This window comes from Homalodisca vitripennis, chromosome 4 (genome assembly GCF_021130785.1).
Source record: "Homalodisca vitripennis isolate AUS2020 chromosome 4, UT_GWSS_2.1, whole genome shotgun sequence".
Classification (NCBI taxonomy): Eukaryota; Metazoa; Arthropoda; class Insecta; order Hemiptera; family Cicadellidae; genus Homalodisca; species Homalodisca vitripennis.
In genome coordinates this window covers 156,845,484-156,867,283 of record NC_060210.1, presented here as the reverse complement: position 1 = coordinate 156,867,283, position 21,800 = coordinate 156,845,484, and the positions used below count along the sequence as shown (strand labels likewise).

Below are 21,800 nucleotides of genomic sequence, written 5' to 3'. Positions count from 1 at the left end.
CTTTTAATTATACCTTAAAAGTGACACATCTCAGACAATTCTATGACTTTTAAGGAAGTAAAAATGTTTAAAGTTTAATATTGTTCAAGATGGCTGCCAATACGGCCAGCTCTTAATGGTGCAAATTGATTTTGGGTTGGGAAATAGGTTTTCTATTAAATTCATAACACTTAAGACTATCTTACCTGAATATAGAAAATTTGAAAAATATTGTCATCGCCCCACAGGAAATCAGAGGCATAGTAAAAAATCTTAGCAATGTTATAATCAGGCCCAAATAAAAACGTTTGAAGATAAAAATGTGAAATGTTTACAGTACGCAAATAGCTTATAGCCTTAGGAACTGACATGTTTTATATTTATTAAAATATATAGTTTCCTTTTAAACTAATTAAACTATCGCCACGATGAATTTTTTGTTAATCATGAGGAATCTTATCATGAAAATCTTCTGACATGTGTTTGATCAAGATATCGAACAAAACCCATTTTCGTTCAAATTTTCTGAAACCGTTATACCTTAAAAGTACCGCCTAAAGTTTTGAACACAATAATAGTTATTTGTCTCCTGTGCTGATAACATGATATTAGGAACTTTGAGAATGTTTACGTCTCGTGTGGTGCGGGCCCGAGATTGTTTATCAGCTGTAGCGGTGAGTCACGTGTCTCGCGAGTGTGTGTGTGCGCGCGTTAGATCAATGAATGACAACATGCCAGACCCAGACGCCTGGTTGCGTAACTTAATCCTTCCTGCACTATTATCAGTGGCAGTGGCAGTGGCACGCGCTCACTGATCTACCTCACGTCATTCTTATCGCTGTCAAATACAGCACGAGTTACGAGTTACAAACCCTCATACTAACTACACATTGATTCTTTTCTGTGATCACTACACCAGACCTTATATATTAATTGTGTAACGTTTAGGAATATTCCTAGGTTTCCTCGCAGTCGGTTCAAAGTAATTCATTATTACTTCTACACCGACATGAACAATTCCGAACTATTTTTGTTGTTAAGACTGCTCATTTAGTTGAACACTTTATTCATAATTATTAGCTACATAGTTGTTATTATTTACTCCTAGCATTTTAAAAATTGTATGTTACAGTAAATGCTTAGAATTTATTTGTAATACTTATAGTGAAAAATAAAAATTGTAACCGCTATATACATGTAAATGCAATACTTATTAATTAAAAAGAAAACTCTCCGACTATGTAATAGACCCTCTCGACTGGATATTCTTGGAGCCTTCACACAGTTTACATTGTTACCTCTGTGGTACAAGGCAAGTCAATAGGCAAGAGAATAGCAAGTCAGCTGCTGGACGTGCATCTAAGGCTCAGCTTTTATAATGGGCTACAGTTTCAAACTGAATTATAAATAGAAATTATCTCATATTCATAAACGTTTCACTTCAGACACATTTTACTCTCTTAATACAAACGAGATAAAAACCACTATATGTAGTACTAATTGTTTATAATCTATATTTAGTACGTACATTTTTTTTAAGAAAGTTTATATCTATATACCTACATTAAACAAAGTCGGGTCAGTTACATCATTTATAACTCAAGAATGGTGGATTCTATTGTAATGATATCTGATTTATTGGATTTGTCTCCGCCCCAATAGCAGAATAACTATTAAAATATTGTTCACTGAAAAATTTTAAGTAAATAGATAAAAAAAACCATTTTTATAGACAAGTAGGCTTTTCATACCTGTGAATTTATTCGTATAGAGTGTGAGTTAGTATGGATACACTCTGTTTAGTTTTAGATGGATAAAGAAGGAGGGATGGAACTAGGGACACCTTTATAGGAAATAGAAGTGACTTTTTAATTTTTTTAACGCAAATGTAAAGACACAGTAAGTGACACTTCATTTGAAAGATCTTGATAAAAGAAGAAGAACAGTGAAAACTAGAGGTTTCTGTCTCAACCCAGTACAAAATGGCTGCTCATTGAAATCAGTTAAAAATCAATTGAGGCAAAACATGAACACCCTCATTCAAAAGGTAAATAACTTCAATAGAAAACCACTTTCCTTACAAACTCAAACATTACCTGCTGCAGGGCAGGCCTCCCTTATCTTATCAGTTTTGAGGAAGTCCAGTATCAATCATGTTAGTTGCTGGTTGGAATTAACAAAGATAAGACGTGTTTCTTGTGATACTTTATCTTGAAATTGAGTGCTTAGTGAACAAGAGCGTATTATGATCCTGATGAGACCGGGTGAAATCTTATGATGAAGTAAGGAATTTATTTAATGACACTTATCTTAATCGAAATCCTGTACCTAAATCAGGAGTTCAAAATCAATCTAACGTTTCCAGGAAACGGGCAGCGTTAAAGACCGCCCCAAACCTGGACGACCAAAATCGGCTCCAAACGAAGCATTGTCACTTGACGTTTTACAGTCTGTTGTAGAAGATTTTCATGCCTCAGCAAGAAATGTTTTTCAAATATTAGGTATATCACAAACATTAGTTTGTAAAGTTTTACATGACAAAGCATACAAAATTCGTTTAGTTCATGAACTAAGTGAGGACGATTTTGATCGTCGAGTGGAATGTTGTGAAATAATGATGCGGAACAATAGTAATAACACAATTAGATTAAACAACATTGATTTTTCAGATGAAGCAACTTCCATGTTAAACGGTAAAGTTAACAGACACAATGCTTGTTATTGGGCTGATGTTAACCCTCATTGGATGGGAAAGCAACATACCCAGCACCCTGGAAAATTAAACGTTTGGCTTGGCATTGTGAGGGATCAATTTGTTGGGTCCTTGTTTATTGGCAGAAAATGTTACAAAATCAGGTGTATCCAGTTATCTAAGTAGCAACCAACAAACTGTAATGAAGTTTGGTTCCAGCAACATTGATCACCTCCACACTATCACTTGCATGTCTGCGAGTATTTAAACAATATTTTTCCAAATCGCTGGATAGGCAGAAGAGGAAGTATCGAGTGGCCACCAAGATCGCCAGATCTATCTCCACTTGACTACTTTGTGTGTGATCGATCACATTAAAAACAACGTCCATAAAAATACCCAGTGCATTAATGACCTTAGGGACAGAATAGTGGCGGAAATTCCAAATAGTAATTCTTTATATTATCTTTTTTCTGAATTGAATCAAAGCCATTTTTTGAATAACTGGATTGAAATTATCTATTGTAGCGTCATTAGAGCAGGGGTTCTTAACCTGTTTGTACCTACGACCCCCTATTTGTGTCTGAAATTTTAACGACACCGTTCAACACCACTAAATAAATAGGACTCGTCCTTAGAATGCAGTGGTTTCATTTTATGGTATTCCCTCATTAAATATTTGATAAAATCTAAATTTATTCTTGCACTAATACTACAAGTACGGCAACAAAACCGATAATACGTAATGTGATAACGAAATCAAACTATACATTGTTATCGCTTTATAAAGCCTGCAGACGAGAACTTAGGGATGTAGTGAACTATGATGACTTGGTCTTCTGTCTGCTTGATTTACTCTGTAAGTTGCTTATTGTTCACGTGTTTAGAGTTTCTTAAACGTTGTAATGGATTTTCCCCCAAAAAAGTGCTTCCGTGAGTAACGACGTAGATCAAAATAAAACAAAAAATGAGGGAATACAACGAGTCGTATTTGAAATTTGTGTTTACGTCCCTTGAAAATGAGCGGTTTGTTGTGTATGGTGAAGTTCTATGCGCTGAATCAATGAACCATTGAAAATTTTACGTTATCTGAAAACCAAGTATCATGGACGTACGGATAAAACTGTAAACTTTCTTGAAAAAAATAGCTTATTTCTCCCGCGACTACCGACGTGGCCTTTCGCCTTTCCCAGGTTGAGGAACCCCTGCATTAGAGTGCATGTCAGATCTGGCCGTCACTTATTTTATACCCTAGTATCTCCTGTCAAGGTTGGTAATAGTTTACGCACTTCACCAACTAACAGCTTTCCTCTGCCGACCGCAACCCACTGAACCGTTGCGTCTATCGAGACTAACACGAAGCTATTTTGGCTATGTTGTTAGGTTAGCTTAGGTAAGCTAGTTAGGTTAGGTTCCTCTAGCTAACTGCGGGACAACAATGGAACTCGTCCTGCTTATGGTAATATAGCAGAAGATTGTATTTCGTTAGGCCACAACGTTCTTCAAATATTTTTTGAAATGTATATTAAAAAAATACATGTACTATTAAATTGGCGTTGGATTGGTTTATCTTTATATTTAAATCGAATATTTTCACCTGTCTACTTATAATATAATTAATAGAGTAGCTAACCAGTTTTGCCTTTATTTTATTTTTATACCTTTTAATTGAAAAAAGTGCAGAAAATTAAAGAACTCTCGGCTCCAAGTTACAATTTTACTATACATTAAATGTGATAACAACCGTCGTATAATCATAGCTCAAAATGTTACAATTATCTTGAATTTTTAGTTATTTTATAGAAGAAACTTTATAATTTCGTAGGAGTATACGGCCAGTGTAATGAGCACCATCGCCAGTTTTCCGGTTTAAACTGCGTCGACAAATTGGTAACGCAATTCAAATCTTGAAATATTTCGGCCTCGCTGTAGAGAACCATGAACCATCTTTAGTCAAATGTTGAACCAAAACTGACAAAGAACCAGTAATACACTTCCGCGTTTTACTGGAGTTTTATTGGCGCTTTGTTTTATTGGTTGAAGCCTACCAGTCATCGATAAAGATATCGATCAATCTAACCAGGCTATCAATATGGCTACTTAATCACGGGCTGCCTTGTTTTTGTCAACCTGATTCTATAGTTCTTCGTTAGATGCACTTACTTGGGAAAGTATAATACTGGACTTGTTTTTAACACTGAATTTGCAGTAAGTTGAAAAATTAATTAACTAACTATTTTTTCGTTAAGGACGCTCTTATAATTTTTGTAATGATCTCGCTTAAATAGATTCGTTTTCTCTTTTTTAAACTTTGTCTTTCTGATATATAAAATCTTCGTGTAAGAAAATTCAACTTAAATTGTATGGGGTCTAGAAATACCTAATATATATTGTGCATATTTGTTGGTGTAAATGAATAAAATGTCTGAATTCAGAATATGTTCAAAGATATTTGCAACTTAATTAATAATTACACTTAAAATATCCCAACTATCAAAATCAATTTCCGCTTTATTTTAACATTACGTCAAAGTAAACTTGGTGCTATTATTTGATAACGATCTAGAGACGGCAGAGAGTATTTTTTTCATTCGTGTGTAGTTTTGTGAACATTTTGTCATAATTTCAATCATAAATTCGATGGTGAAAAATCAATAAATAATAATATACTATATTTGATGTTTTTCTAGGTAGGTTAAATTTTAATTGTTGCATTTAATGAACTACTGGGTAAACTGTTTTATTTTCAGTATAGAAATCATAGAGCTTTTAATAATAGGTACATGTTTTTACATTTTTAGTTTTTTTATATACGCGTTTATCTTTAATTGTGTTATCGATGTGTTACTAATTTCTTAATGAATAATACACCGACATTTGTATTAGGTTATATCTTTCGATTGTGTAATAGTATTGTGTAAATTAAGTTTTGAACGTTGAACTTGCAGTATTAATAAGCAGCACAAAACATTGAGTGTATCTCGTTGTATATAAATGAGTAATTTAGGTTAAGCGAAATATAATTCGGGCTAGGATTTGTGTTGTTAATGATCAATATTGATGTTAACGCTTAAATGATCGCTACATTTCAGTTGTATAGTTACAGTGCTATATTTATGGAGGGAACTATAGTGTGATGCTTACTGTAAGTTCGATAATTGTTGATTCGTATACCGGAGAATCTGTAATAATAAACGAAGAGTTGATAAATACGACAGAAGAAGTCACTGGAAATTCAATACGTGACGCCAGCCAACCTCCCCCTCTCGTTCTATCTGTCAGAGTACTGATGCGCTCCAGGGAGGGGGCTGGGAGGGGGGTACTGCTGTGCAGCTCAGGGGAGCTCTGTACTGATCTGATCGACTAATTAATAATGAAATGGAATAGCGAGAGAATTAAATTGACAGTGAGGACAATGGGACTCTGTTTCACTCACCTGCATCTGCCGCGACAGACTGAACATAACAGAGGGTTGGTCCTGTCAAATGTTCCTGCTTTATCTGAAACGTTTTACCCTACCAGCAGCCCAACTTCTATCGCGACAGACTGAACATAACAGAGGGTTGGTCGTCAAATGTTTCTGCTTTATCTGAAACGTTTTACCCTACCAGCAGCCCAACTTCTATCGCGACAGACTGAACATAACATAGGGTTGGTCGTCAAATGTTTCTGCTTTATCTGAAACGTTTTACCCTACCAGCAGCCCAACTTCTATCGCGACAGACTGAACATAACAGAGGGTTGGTCCTGTCAAATGTTCCTGCTTTATCTGAAACGTTTTACCCTACCAGCAGCCCAACTTCTATCGCGACAGACTGAACATAACAGAGGGTTGGTCGTCAAATGTTTCTGCTTTATCTGAAACGTTTTACCCTACCAGCAGCCCAACTTCTATCGCGACAGACTGAACATAACAGAGGGTTGGTCGTCAAATGTTTCTGCTTTATCTGAAACGTTTTACCCTACCAGCAGCCCAACTTCTATCGCGACAGACTGAACATAACAGAGGGTTGGTCCTGTCAAATGTTTCTGCTTTATCTGAAACGTTTTACCCTACCAGCAGCCCAACTTCTACCGCGACAGACTGAACATAACAGAGGTTTGGTCCTGTCAAATGTTTCCTGCTTTATCTGAAACGTTTTACCCTACCAGCAGCCCAACTTTTACCGTGACAGACTGAACATAACAGAGGGTAGTTCCTGTCAATGTTCCTCCTTTATCTGAAACGTTTTATTCTACCAGCAGCCCAACTTCTAACGCGCGAGACTAAACTCAACAGAGGGGTGGCTCTGTGAAATGTTCGTACTTAAACTGAACGTTTTACTTTACACAACGACGACTTATTGATGCTTTTAAGACAAAGCAAATTTTTCTCGTCAGTTGTATTTAATAAAAACATTTAAATCCCTTGCTACAAACATAAAATTGCAAACATTGAGTTGAAAATTCCTGTGTAAACGCGCCTTTAGTCTGACCCGTTTTATTCTACCAGCAGCCATTAACGTCTTCTGTGTCAAACTCATCTATATAGCATGATTGTGAAAATTGGTGAAGACTTGCAATGACCACCCTTCCTTGTGGTTTTTGGCAAACTGAGATTCCTTAGTTACTTGTTCCATACGTAAACATGTACATCCTTGTTAATTGTAACATAGATGTGAGTTAATACTAGTCCAGTGGAAGTGGAAATGTTCATAATGCCGCTGTAGTGGGACAATGTCAGGCAGGAACGTTCCCGAGTATTCGTGTCTCCAGTAATCGTCGAGTTTATGTAATTTGTCTCGTTGTTAATGTGATGGTTGACCTTGCTCCAGCGAGAGTGAGTGTGACACTGAGAGTGGCATGGCACGACATGTTCGGGACGGTAATGTGGCCAGCTCAGGTCCGGATCAAACCTGGCCGGCTATCAGCGGTTGTCTAGACTGTAGACGGATAATAACCCCTCCCCTCCCCCTTCCACCGCAGTCCAAGAAAGCCATTTATTTCCCCTCGTTGGTTATTTATGAATGGCAGTAGTAGCGCGTAGACCTTTCATTCATGCTGCGCCAGACTCTGGTGTTTATCGCCAATTTACTGTTGATACCGCCACTACTTGCCCATTACCTTGTCTCATCATCCCCGCCAGTCTTTCTTCTCGTGGTCAGATACACAGTTCGTTGGTAAATATTAAAACAACGTGAATAGTTCTTATGTGTGAATTAAAGCAAATATCGGGGTTTAGTTTATTTAAAAAATAGTAATTTGTTAAAATTGATTTACTAAATAATGAAACGAACAATACGAGTTTTAGTGTTTACACTTAATATCTACACGTTTGGCTGCCAACTTGTTCGTATCTATTACATTCCGGAATATGACTTTGAGACGGTTTGTTTCACTATTGGATATCTAAATAATTTCTAACAATCTCATTTCAATATAATGCTGTTTATGAAGTATGTTTTACTATAGTATAGCTAACCTTTTCTACTTGCCTCATTTCGGTACAAGGCTGTTCGAGATGTATGTATAACTAGTAAAACCTACTAACTACTAACCGCGGCCCTGACTGGAACAGCTCAGATCACTTTAATAATGGTAGGACATCTCCGGAAAGAGGCTCCTACCAACAGAGGCCTTTTTGTTGGTACTTGTAAGTACTCATTTTTTACGATTTTTAAAAAATCCTCCCTACCAGTTTCTCTTTACCTTCAAAAGAAACAGAGATAATATAATGGGACAAAAATCTTAATATGGAGTGGTCGGCACAACCTCTATTTGAAAGCCACTCTATAAACATACACCCATGCAAGCGGGATGTATCCATGAGCCACCCTTGGCTGTAAGAGTTCACACATTAGGACCCCACATGAAAAATGTGTGCCCTTCTGGAACAGGGCCGAATAAATGTCATTCTCTCCTGGTGATTTAAATGGTTTAAACTTAATGTTGCCCATCTTAACATTTTACATAGTTACAATGTGTCTAGTTAGTGTCCAGCTTTCGTAACTGGTCCATAGCCCTAACCTACATAGCCCTAACCCTGTGCGGCTTCCTGCCGACTGTCTTGCCTCATCTTCTATAATGATACAGTTCGGAAAATAAGTCTCAAGGAGACGTTTGAGCTCACCTTACTGACCTAAACTTCCCTCCAGATGACCTCAAAAGAGCCCATGTGACCAATTGGATCAGAAAACCTTTCCTTAAGTTGTTATGTTATATACCTATTTGCATTACTGACATTTATGGCAAGTAACCTGTTCCCCGAGATAAAATTTATATAAAACTGATAAACATGACAGTCAGTAACCGCAGCGAAGTGGAGACTGTGGTGCTGGTGGACTGACACAACAGGAAGGTCACTCACTGGTAGATGACTGACTGCAGAGGCCGTTGTGCTGGTGATATCTTTGCTGCAATGTGTTCTCATAGAAATCATATCCAGACGAAGATCGCAGCTGTCCCATTATATTTAAGCATGTCTCAACTCCAACTGTAGGCAATTTATTTCAGTCTCCATCACTTCAATAGTTATTTGTCAGCAGACGCTTGCGATCAGCCATTGGGGAGTCCACGTTTCTCTCTTGACCTTCTGCCTTTACTTGCCGATATCGCTTGACACTTCTAAATTTAGTCCTTTAGAAGTAACAGTTTTTTCTGTACTTTTTATCATTATATTATTGACGTTCTCGGCTCCAACTTCGAAAATTGTCAACTTTTCTCGTAATGAAGGTTATGTGTAGGAGAAGATACTCAATAGCGGTGGTTGTGAATGATTTGATAAGGCTTAAAGATAATTCAATCATGTCATTTTCAATTATTACCAGCTCATCAACACTCAGGAAATCTTGGGTTTTTGTCACTGGAAGTCTTTTCATCAAGGATTTGAAACTAACTGATTTCACCAGTTGATGATATTGATAAAATAAAGTCTTGTTGAATGTATAACATCATTTAAAATGAACAAAATTATAATTCTGGATATTGCAAATATACCGTACAAATTTATAACTAATACCCTAATAAATAAACAGGCCATGAACATCGTTAATCTTAATTTTTACTAGTGAATTGTTTTAAATACTACTGTTCCATTGTTCAATATATACTACGTTAGGTGATATACACCTTTGTCAATTAGACATAGTTGTACAAGGTTATATGCATGCCAGACACGCTGGTTGGGGCCGGGGGGGGGGGGGGGGGCGGGTGGTTCGTTCGCCACACTATGTAGACAACACCCTGGTTCATACTCCACGGTGGACAACGCCCTGATTCGTACCCCAAGGTGGACAACACCACCCTGGTAAGGAGTGTTTCATTAAATGCTCAGCCAAAATTTGGTACTTTACCGTCTAAGCGAAGAGATAAAATTTCCAGAGGGTATTGAAAGAGCCATATTTTGATCTTTCCTCCTTCATACGTAAGGGCTGGTGGCTAGGTAGCCTTGTAAATTTGACATCATTATGTAACTGGTATCCTGCCGACAAAGAGGGAGATTAAGTTATCAAGGGTGTTGAGAGCCCTATATGGACCTGTACTCCCCTTTATTAAACGTAAGTGATGGTTGGTTAGGTAGGCTTATCAATTTAACATCATTATAAGCTTATGTGCCGACTGAGATTGAGGTTACATTTTTTAAGGGAGTTGAGAGCCCTATTTAGATTTTTATTTCCTCATAAACTTGGGGGATTAAAAAATGCTCATTAGTGCAATATATTTTAACTAACTCTCTATGTTGTTAGAAAGAAGATTTATTATAAAGGCTGTGATATCTTAAACAGTGAGATTACCCTAACACGAATACCTTAACTTATCGTCCTACTGGAGTGTATCCTTTCGTCTTTCCATAATTTGTTATATCAGGGTGGCCACGCGACCGAGAAACCGGTAGTTAAATGCACCGGGAATCTCCCTGTAGAACCTGGAGAATTAATTTCTGTATCTAAGGACTTACAACATCTGAAATTTTGCAGCTCCTTGAACCAAGAGGTGATTAATCCCAAACATCGTATTTTACACGACGTGATCAGTGAAACAGTGAATGAAGATCGACAACGTGTGGTTGTGATGTCGCCGGATTGTTTATGAGTGCTTGCACTGCACGATTAAAGTCGGCCGACCGATTGTCTCTGTTTAGTTTGTGAACGATTGCTCCTCACACACGTTTCGATTAGTCGTGAGATTATATAGGTCAAAACAAAGAAAGTTTTTCTGAACGACTTCCCCGCACACGTGATGATCGGTAAGACATTACGAACTGGGCATGAGGAACCTTAACGTGGTACTGATACATAGTTCATTACTATAATATAACCAAAATGTTGTGGTTGTATTCCTGTGTAAGGTATCATCTTAATGCAAACATAAAATATTTAAGACACAGTTATTGATTACGAATTATGCTCGCATTCAGGGGGGAAGATATGGAAGTAACTTGCTCTACGTGTCTGCTTATTCTAAAATTCACGAACTAACCTCACTGCTATAACTTTTGTAACGGAAAACTTTCTAACGTATTCTTTATTTATTTTTCGGCGGTGTGATATATTCGGGGCTACGACACTTGTGCGGGATTGAACCTTGGGCTGCCACCTACAATGAAAACCAGGATAAGCGTGGATTATCCGTCAATTTCGGCACCGGAAAAAATGCGTGAGAATTTATAGTAAATATATTGGAATTTTTACCCAGGATGGGTAGATTCCGATTCTCGATACCGCGGCTCTATTCGCTCGATTTCGCAACTAATAGTACTTGAAATTTGCTTGGAAGTCATGAAAGACAAGTGAAATCTCGTAAGTAAAGCGAAACCTCGAATCCAAATAAGTATATTTGAGGACGACAGTTTTTCGGCAGGAAGCAAATCGCCGATTACTAACACGTATTTTTGTTGTACTTTCTGTATGAAAAAACGTAGATAGCTAAGCAAATTAACAAATTATCATAGTTTTACAAATAATATTTTGGTTATAAATCGTATTTTCTATTTTTATTTTGGTGCGTTATTGCTTCGTGTGTTCACGACAACAACTGATGCAAATTTATAATACGTGTTTTTGTAGCTTTGTGCTCGTACAAAACGATTTAGAAACGTGTAGTAAAAATAGCTCATTTAAAAATAATAATTACATAAAGTTTGTATTTTATATTTCTGTATTAGTCAACTGTGTCAAGTGTCTACTGGTTCTATGTGTGGGTGTCAGCTGTTCGGCGGTAAAAAAACGATAGCTAAGTTTTATTTTACCTTTATGTTGTATTTAGTGAAGTTGTACATAAATAAATATGTCATCTCTATATATTTCCATACATTTTTACTTTAATGGAACATATTCTGAAAGCCCATTTTATAATCTACGATTTATACCATATTTAAAAGTAGAATGTATAAGGTAGAAAGTGTCCTTACAAGTAGAGAATTTGGCTTGTAGTATTAAAAATAAACCCAATTTCCTGAACCTCTGCAAATATCTTTGAATAATGTACTATTCTTTGGTTGCATCCACCGACCTTGAATATCGGCAATGTCGGTATCGTACCGAAAACTCGTGAACCGCAGACCTCTGCCTTTCTTTGCTAGACTGCACGGTAGCGCTGTGTTGGTTATTGTTTAATATCTTAAATATTCCGAATTGGATAACTATATATATACTCCAAACATCATAGAAAACTCGTGAACCGCAGACCTCTGCCTTTCTTTGCTAGACTGCACGGTAGCGCTGTGTTGGTTATTGTTTAATATCTTAAATATTCCGAATTGGATAACTATATATACTCCAAACATCATAGAAAACTCGTGAACCGCAGACCTCTGCCTTTCTTTGCTAGACTGCACGGTAGCGCTGTGTTGGTTATTGTTTAATATCTTAAATATTCCGAATTGGATAACTATATATACTCCAAACATCATAGAAAACTCGTGAACCGCAGACCTCTGCCTTTCTTTGCTAGACTGCACGGTAGCGCTGTGTTGGTTATTGTTTAATATCTTAAATATTCCGAATTGGATAACTATATATACTCCAAACATCATAGAAAACTCGTGAACCGCAGACCTCTGCCTTTCTTTGCTAGACTGCACGGTAGCGCTGTGTTGGTTATTGTTTAATATCTTAAATATTCCGAATTGGATAACTATATAATATACTCCAAACATCATAGAAAACTCGTGAACCGCAGACCTCTGCCTTTCTTTGCTAGACTGCACGGTAGCGCTGTGTTGGTTATTGTTTAATATCTTAAATATTCCGAATTGGATAACTATATATACTCCAAACATCATAGAAAACTCGTGAACCGCAGACCTCTGCCTTTCTTTGCTAGACTGCACGGTAGCGCTGTGTTGGTTATTGTTTAATATCTTAAATATTCCGAATTGGATAACTATATATACTCCAAACATCATAGAAAACTCGTGAACCGCAGACCTCTGCCTTTCTTTGCTAGACTGCACGGTAGCGCTGTGTTGGTTATTGTTTAATATCTTAAATATTCCGAATTGGATAACTATATATACTCCAAACATCATAGAAAACTCGTGAACCGCAGACCTCTGCCTTTCTTTGCTAGACTGCACGGTAGCGCTGTGTTGGTTATTGTTTAATATCTTAAATATTCCGAATTGGATAACTATATATACTCCAAACATCATAGAAAATGACATTTTTAGGTATACGCTATGTTATGTCAACACAGTTAAAGACACATAAGGTCGTTAAAATAGGTGGTAGCGATGAATCGTCTCCCGAATGTCTCCATATACTGCTACAGTTTGTTTTTCTACAGAAGATCCCTGACGCAGCCAGGTCCCGGCGACATCTCTCACACGCTAAACATCTCACTCCAAACGTCTACCACATTAAAATACAAACCTTTCTTACCTCGAATATAATTTTTTACTGTTGGGGCAGTATTTACCCATATATTCGAATAAAAGAATAATATTTTGTGTATTATTGTGGATTGTGATAACCTAAAATATGAAGAAAAACGCGGTTTCTGGTTAAAATGTAGGCTTTCTCTACTTTAACTCAGCATTATTCCTAAAGTAATGACAGTTAAAAGATCGTATGCAGCATGTGTTGTATGTCTCTTGAAGAACGACATACCAAAAATTGAGAGTTATAAGTTAATAATTAAAGGCGTAATTGATTTTTTTGTAAAACCTTACGAAATCCGTTATTAGTTATTATTTTGAGAGTTTGAAAATACTTTAAGGTACCCTACGTACTGGATGTGAATATTGATTTAGATTTATAATAATTAGCCTTCTATTTATATACTAATCAGGCAATATTTATTATTTACTGTGTGTGTGTGTGTGTGTTTCTAAGTTAATATAGGTGTATATTTTAAAGTGGTAGACGTTTGAAATAAGATGTTTAGCGCGTGAGAGGTTGCTGGGTCCCGGCTCGGTCGGGGATCTTTAAAACACTTGTTAAGAGATTTACTAGGCCACCTTAGCTTTGTGGCATTGAGCAAATAATTATGTCTAGTGTACAGTAGTACGATGAAGGATTTATGGCCGAATTGTTTTACTTGAAATTACCTCAATGTTTTGGAAAGCGTGGTGGACTCTGAAATCTGTCAAGTGAAACGGTACTTCGTTGAGCTCGCTTAATTTGATTCCCAGATATTGCTACTAAACTGAGTGCCCTTACTGGCAGATCAGAACGGTATTATTGCGCAGTTTTTTCCCCAGATGGAGCACTCTAACAATCGGTTATTAGATGTGGCCGTGGTCGAGGCGCGGCACTGCGGTCCAGCCCGCAGGGATTACAGCGGAGACTGGCCTAATCCCTTGGCGCGCGGCGTGGTGCGGTACAAGCGGTTACACCCTGCGGCAAGCCACGCCCAGCTGCGCTATTGGTCGGCGCTGCGCTTCCATCGACCGCCATCCTCCCCCACCATACTCGTGCTATATCCCCTCGGATCTTCTATCATTTATACACTTGGAAAATATCGCTATCCATTAGTACGCTGCATCATGCAAATTTGCAAGATCGCCGCTAGTGTTTTGTTGTCTTTGTTTTTACAATTACGCTCAATACACTTTGACAGTTATTTTTTGTTTCATGAAATAAAACAGTCTTGTTCAATTCTGTTATCATAAATTAATTATAGTGTAAAATCAATATCAATAAAACAATTAGACAATTACAATAACAATATCCGGTCAGATGAGAATCTGTAGACTGTTGAGTTACTTATACAATAAAGCAACGACTCTATAGAATTTCATGGATCTAAAATAATTCGGGAATATAAAATTTATCTAGAATATTTTGGAATCCAGACAAAATGGTAGTATTTGTGTTTCATAAGGCCATAACTAACTCCAAAAATGAACTAATTTTGAGAAAATATTATTAACATATTAGGTAGTATTTATAAAATGATCATAGTTAAAAAATGAAAATCTGATAAAGGACGTAAAACGAAAAAAATTGACATTTTTATTTGACAAATAAATCATTGTTAGATATACAGAGAATAGCATATCATGTCATACGTGGTAAATTTGTAAAATTTTTAGTTTATAAATTTGTTTATTCGTCAAAACATATTTTATGAATAAAACAAAGACACTAAAGTTATATGGAAAGGATTATTCGTGAGGCAATAAAAACATATACTAACAAAAACACAAGCAAAAAGTAATTTTAAAATGTCTAATTTTATACAGTTAAAAATGTAGTGTTTAGTAATGTGAGGAAAGAAATTGAGGCTTACATTTCAAAGATTAAAAATTTTATACAATAAAAAATACTTAATTGTGTTAGTTACCGAACAAACCTACAAATCATTGTTTTAAGAAAACAAAATTGTTAACGTTGGATATTATTTTACTCAGTTGTATTATGATTTTATTTCCTTATAGACAATTGGATATTTTTCTTTTATCCTTGAGGTAATTATACATAATACATTTAAATACAATTTTAGAAGCAACACTTTTTCGTACATTTTATTTTATATTTAGAAAATGTTTATAATATAAAATCTCAGTAAGAACAGATTATTTCCAGTGTTATTGAAGCCTGTCAGTCACACTTCTCAAGTTCTTGCTTTTAGGCTGAATGTAATATTTTTGTATGGTCAGAACCTCTGTATTCATCAGTCACACTAACTGTAAGAAAGGTTTACCACTGCAAAAATGTTTGGAGGGTATCTGGGGTATTTAAAAGTAAGAATACCAGACAGCTTTTTGGCCAATGTTCATGACCATGGCCATCCATGGCCATCGATAGAATGTGCCTATAATAAATTCCCCATTTAATTACATGGGACTTAGCATTAAAGTATCAATCCTTGATATCTGGCATACTTTAATTGGGCATTTTGTAGTATACACACAACAAAATGTTGCTACGCTCACAGAAATGGTTTATTTCTTATTTTGCTACATGGTATCTGACGAATACTCTTGTGTTTGACACTCAATTGGGCGGAGAGCCTAAGAAGTCCAAAAATAATGCTATAATACTGTTTGCAGTTATTATAAGTATATGAATCTCAAGTTCTCAATTAGCTGAGAGACTTTAGATTGGAATACCTAAGTTACTTAGAGGATTCTTACTGGCTTTGTCCAGACCTTGATGAAAAACAACAATATTGTCTTGTCTGGGGAAACCTTCAAGCACAGATAGCATCTAGCTTCCGCCTTGCAGCTACCCCACTGTGTCCAGTATTCTGTAGCCTACCTGGTGGTGATTTAAGCCTAAGTATTTGGTACTTTCAATGACTTATATTCTCGTATGGATCATGCCCCTGTGGGATGTTGCAAGTAGCTTGTTGACTATGCACTCCAAGAAGACAATGAAAGTAGCCTTTGTTCCTTGTCTTTTGGGCTGTTACAAAGAATCTAATGATAGCAGTCTTAACCTCCTCTGCAGTACTTAAACAGTTGAGGTCCCTGATCGGTAATACTGGAATCTGCTCTTGGCTCTGCATTGTGGTATACCTTCAAGAGCCTCCTTCAAGTGTAGCATTGAAGAATTCCTGGTTGTTTGTCTCATTATTGATCTCTGTAACAACTACACCCACATATATCTGTCTAATGGCTCAAATTTCTATTCCCAAGTATTTACATCACTTCCCATCCCAAACTCCTCCCCCCCCCCCCAGTAGCTCTGTCCTGTGATTGGCAGACCTGAAGAGGACCACTTTATGACAAACAATTTATCTGGGCTCCCATCCTAGGCATTTTCCTTCATGTAGATATTACAGGAAGAGGTATTACTATATTGGACCTTCCTCTCTTGTTCTTACCACTGTCTGCTTCTGTACTAGACTTCAGCTACCTCATGGCTAAAATGGTGCAGTTAATACCAGAATTAATGGCTTTGGGACATGGCTCACTGGGATCTCGGTTTTCTTATTTTATATAGCGAATTCTTTATAGGTTGAAGTGCTTGCCGCCATCCCCACATTTATCAATTTTGCCCTGAATCAGTTCATAGTCAGCCTATATATTGACATAGGTGGTCTGTAACAATAGCCCTGGCAAGTCCAACTGCCTATGGTCTGATATACTGCCCACCCTCTAGTTTCAGCATCTTCTGACGAAGCTTTTGAGGCAACCAAAGTATTTGTACGCTTATCGCTTCTGGCTTTACACCAATGGATTTGGTTTTCTTCCTCTCATGTGTGCCATTTCACCTTGTTTAACCCATTAGCCACTCAATATTATTGCACTTAACCTCCTTGTAAAAAACCAGTTAAATAAGCAAATAAATGCAAGGGTTTGGTAAAATTCTCAAAAAAATTCTGTTTATTGAAATTTGGTGGACTGACCTATTGTTTTAAGCTAGTGAAACAGGTTAGATTTGGTTTTACCTTAGCGGCATTTGGTTTTACCTTATGCATCTACTTTTATTCAAAGTTTAGATCAGGTTTACATGGATGGTTCTTCATTCTATTTAGTAATTTTATTTAATTATTATCAGATATTTTTAACATAGTTTTATAAAATGATACAACGTTTATAAATGATACAATGTTTATACATGATACATGAATGGAAATGCAGTGCTCGAACACAGCAGTACATTATTATCTCATGTAGCTTTAGAGAAATTAGTGATGGATTTGACTTTAAAAGAGAATATAAATGGGGATTGTGTGGCAGAACTTTTGTGAGGTAATAACAGAAGTTCTTTGAGTTGATTTGTAGATAGCAGTACCATGTTAGTTCTTTTATACTGTACTGTATACTGTACAACCTACACATTTCAGGTGGCAACAGATTTTAGCATTGTATGAGATATCTCCTCCCTGACTACCTAGCTAGTAGACTGAGAGGCAATACAACAGCCAACAGTTTGTGGAAGGGGGTGGCACTGTCACAATAGGCTTAGAGAATCTGCCTCTCCTTCATAATAATTTTCTTTCAGAAGTTGAATAACCCTAGTTACCTTTTATAGTACTTGAATGAGTTTATATCTTATCATCTACAATCCTGTATTGTATAAGTGTGAGGGTTTTTTCAACTGCAAGTGAAGAACGATACATTTAATTGACAGTTATTAATGTATTATCTTTTATTCTTTATGCTGTTTTGAAACAAGGTTCAGTACTTTCAGCCTGTAAATTACAGTATTGTAGATAAATTACATGTCTGTGTTATGTTGCAGGGCGGGCGAGGCGGTCAGTACGGAGGAGGTAGCGGGTCTCCCGGGCCTGGGCCTGTGTATCCTCCTGCCTCTGGGTCTCCCTCAACTGGTCCTGGGGCTCAAGGGCCACAATATCCGTACCCTCAGCGGTATCCGTCACCCACACCGCCTGCACCACCTCCAGCTCGACCTCCTTTTCCACCTCATCAGGTAAGAAGTTCAGTACAAATGTTTTGTGCAAGAAAAACAGGATATTAGTTTAACCTGGTATCATTATTATCAGCATTTAGTAAAATTAGTAATCAGTCAATTTGTATTCACTCTATTGGTCTGTTCTCTGGTCTGCACACCAAAATATGTATTGGTATAGGTCTTATTAACATAACATCTCCAAAATAATATTTATTAACAATTCCGTATGTATACACCTATATGCCATTGAAGGTACAAGCCTATCCATCTTAAAAAAGAAATTTTTGTAGTTATACCTCATTTGTGCCCATTTAAATGTTTTAACTTTCTTGTATTCTTCTATACACAGTTTTGTTATCAAAGTATTATTTATCTCTTAACACATTTACTGTTGACCAACTTTTAATAATATTATGGTTTTTTCACTTAGGGCACTAATATTATATGTCTTAGGTCTTGGAAAAATAAATTATAACAGTTTTACCACTTTTTAAGAAAATCAAAAATAATTTATAAATTCGTCTTTAGCACATGTGTTGATGAAGTGTGCTGAAGATGTAGTGACGCATCGACTATTTGTTTCATATAGCAAGGGCTTCATAATTGTGGAATATTCCAAATTAAATTTTTTAATTCACCATACATTTACATAGGGAAATGGAGACATATTTATACAGAATGTTCTTCGAGGCACAATAACTAGCAAATTTCACAAACACATTATTAATAAATGAACATAACTAACTTTTGAATAAGTTAAGCATGTGATGTACCACAGTCCAGAAGTCGCAGTACAATATTATAAATCCACAAGGAGTGCTGCTGGCAAAATCAGTTGAAGCCAATATAAGGAGGGAATCTTTTAGAGCTGTGGAAGGATCAGAACTATCGAGCACCTCCGATAGTTTGTCGAAGCCAACCATGGCCAACACCACTACCCTTGTGGACGCACACATGGCGCTTTGCAGAATGCCATACACCTGTTAACATCCACTTGTTCACTAAAAACAGCTCAGCTTCATTGAACTATTATACCCGCATCTCATTCCAAGCTTGTTTTAATCTATTTCCTGTCCATATCAGTCTGTTCTGGAAGCTAACCCTAAATTTAAACATTGAATAGACAAAATAATAATTAAAATTATCTTTAAAATAAAGAAATATTTTAAAATAATTTGACTAAAAATGATTGTAAATGGTCAAATATGGATGGGTCTTTATAGGTATAAATGTTGTTTGGCGCTCCTGGCTTGTGCAAGCGTAACTTTAAAGTGGTCAAGCTTGTGTATGTGTTGACGGATTTCATTGAAAAGAGTACCATTATAATATTGTTCTAAAAATTGAAAAAGTTGATATCTTATAAAATGTTTATAACCTGTGTAAAATGGTTAATGCTTATCAGAAGATAAAATGTTTGCTGCTCCCAGCTTGTGTAAGCGTAGCTTTAAAGTGGTCGTACTTGCTTATGCATTGACGGATTTTATTGATACAAATACCGTTGGAGTTGTAAGGAAATTTCTCAAGTAGTTGGTGTCAAATAAATTTTGTATAACTATATCAGTTTTTTTGTAATTTAACTTTCAAAACTTTGAACAGCTGCCTTTTTGGTAATATAAAATAAAATAGCAAATTAAAAGAAATGTATTTTCCTCTTATCTATTCAAACTTATGAGTCAAATTTGGATTCTTTAGCTTAACTAGTTTTAGAGATAATAATTTCTTTATAAAAAATACAAAATGATGGCTAGGTACTAAACAACACATTTCTCGAACTATGTTTATAGAACATTATTTGCTTGAAATGATGAACACTATCAACCCCAGAAGCTTGTGGTATCCTTTTCTGAACACACTGTATATGTGTATATGATTCAAAGCAAAATATGTTCTGTAAACATAGGTAGTTAAATATTTTTATCTGCTAGACACAATTTTGTATTTTTTTTATTATTTTTGAACTAGTAAAACTACTGATACCAAACTTTGTATATAAATTATGACAAATAAGAGAATAACTCAGAAAATGTCTTGTTTGTCTAAATATTAACAAAATGGCACCAAAATTTATAAAGTTAAATAACAAACAAATCTGTATAGTTATAAAAAATCTACCACACATACTAACTTTTTTGCAATTTTTATTGCAATTTTAATACAATTTCTGTACCAAGTTTTATCTGAATCTATTAAAATTTATGGCAGCTATCATGTTTGCAAAGTTCACATTTTATTGCATAAGAATATACTATACATGGTGTCCCAAAAGTCTCTACTAACCTTTCAGGTATTATTCCTGAACTAAATAAACAAAAATATTACATTCTAACTTTTGAAAACTCAATTATTACCCTTACAGCAGCCGCCATTTCGTATTTTTACTTAACTATTTATAATTTAAGAACAAATTATGATAATAAGTTGAAATGTTCTATATTGCCTAGCTTTACAACCCAGTGACCTAATTACAAAAATTATAATAATTTTTCAGAAACATTTTTACAAAATGGCTTCTTAAAAAAAAGTTTAACTGTAAATATCTTAAAAACTTTTTCATGTTTTTTAGATATATCTTATGAAATGTCTTACAAATGTTATTATATTTTAGTTTCAACATTTAATCACAAATCTAATTCTACTAAGTTTAGGAAATTAGGTTGATACATAAGGGAGAGGTAATTCCCTTTTAAAAAACTGATTACTAAGCAATATCAACTGTCATAGGTGACAGCTCTGCTTGTTGGATACAACAAAGAGATGTTATAATTTTAGCAGTTCTAATCAGCTGATTATAACATTATTGTTGGATTGTATGTATTTATAACTTACTAATTTCACTTTTTTTTCTTTTGATCAAAATGTATTGAAATTATAAATATAAATACTACAAAATTATTATTTACATAAGATTTCTGTTAAATTTTACGTAAGTTTTTATGTAAGAACACAGTATACAAATAACTTTAAATGAAATGAACTATTTCCACTGTAGATCAGTTTCAGTTCATTATTGAACATGTTATTTTTTTAATTGCCCACATTGTGCCACTAAAATTAGCAGAACATCTAAAAATTTGATAAAAAGTCTTAATGAATACATTTTTTAGGTTATACACATTTTTATTTCGTTATGATTTTGTCAAAAGAAACCTAACTTCTGCTATTAGTAAAGGATATTGTGGTCACAATAGAACAATGTAATGCTATAATTAGTTGATTAGAGCAGCTGAAATTGAAACAGCTGATTGTTGTGACTCAGAACCAGTGCTATAATTCACAGTTTATATTGGTTAGTACTCACCTTTTTAAAAGTGGACAATTCCATTTATTTATCAACGTATTTAAAA

The 21,800-nt window shown here is 35.6% G+C and overlaps 1 protein-coding gene across 14 annotated transcripts in view; it reads left to right on the top strand.

The window, feature by feature from the left end:
- LOC124360384 (trithorax group protein osa) overlaps positions 1 to 21,800 on the top strand; it is a 167,342-nt gene that overhangs the window by 15,824 nt on the left and 129,718 nt on the right. For all 14 annotated transcript variants that reach the window (XM_046813970.1, XM_046813968.1, XM_046813975.1 and 11 more), the window contains exon 2: positions 18,286 to 18,474. In XM_046813970.1, coding sequence (XP_046669926.1) covers positions 18,286 to 18,474 — 189 coding nt within the window. The remainder of the gene's footprint in view (positions 1 to 18,285; positions 18,475 to 21,800) is intronic.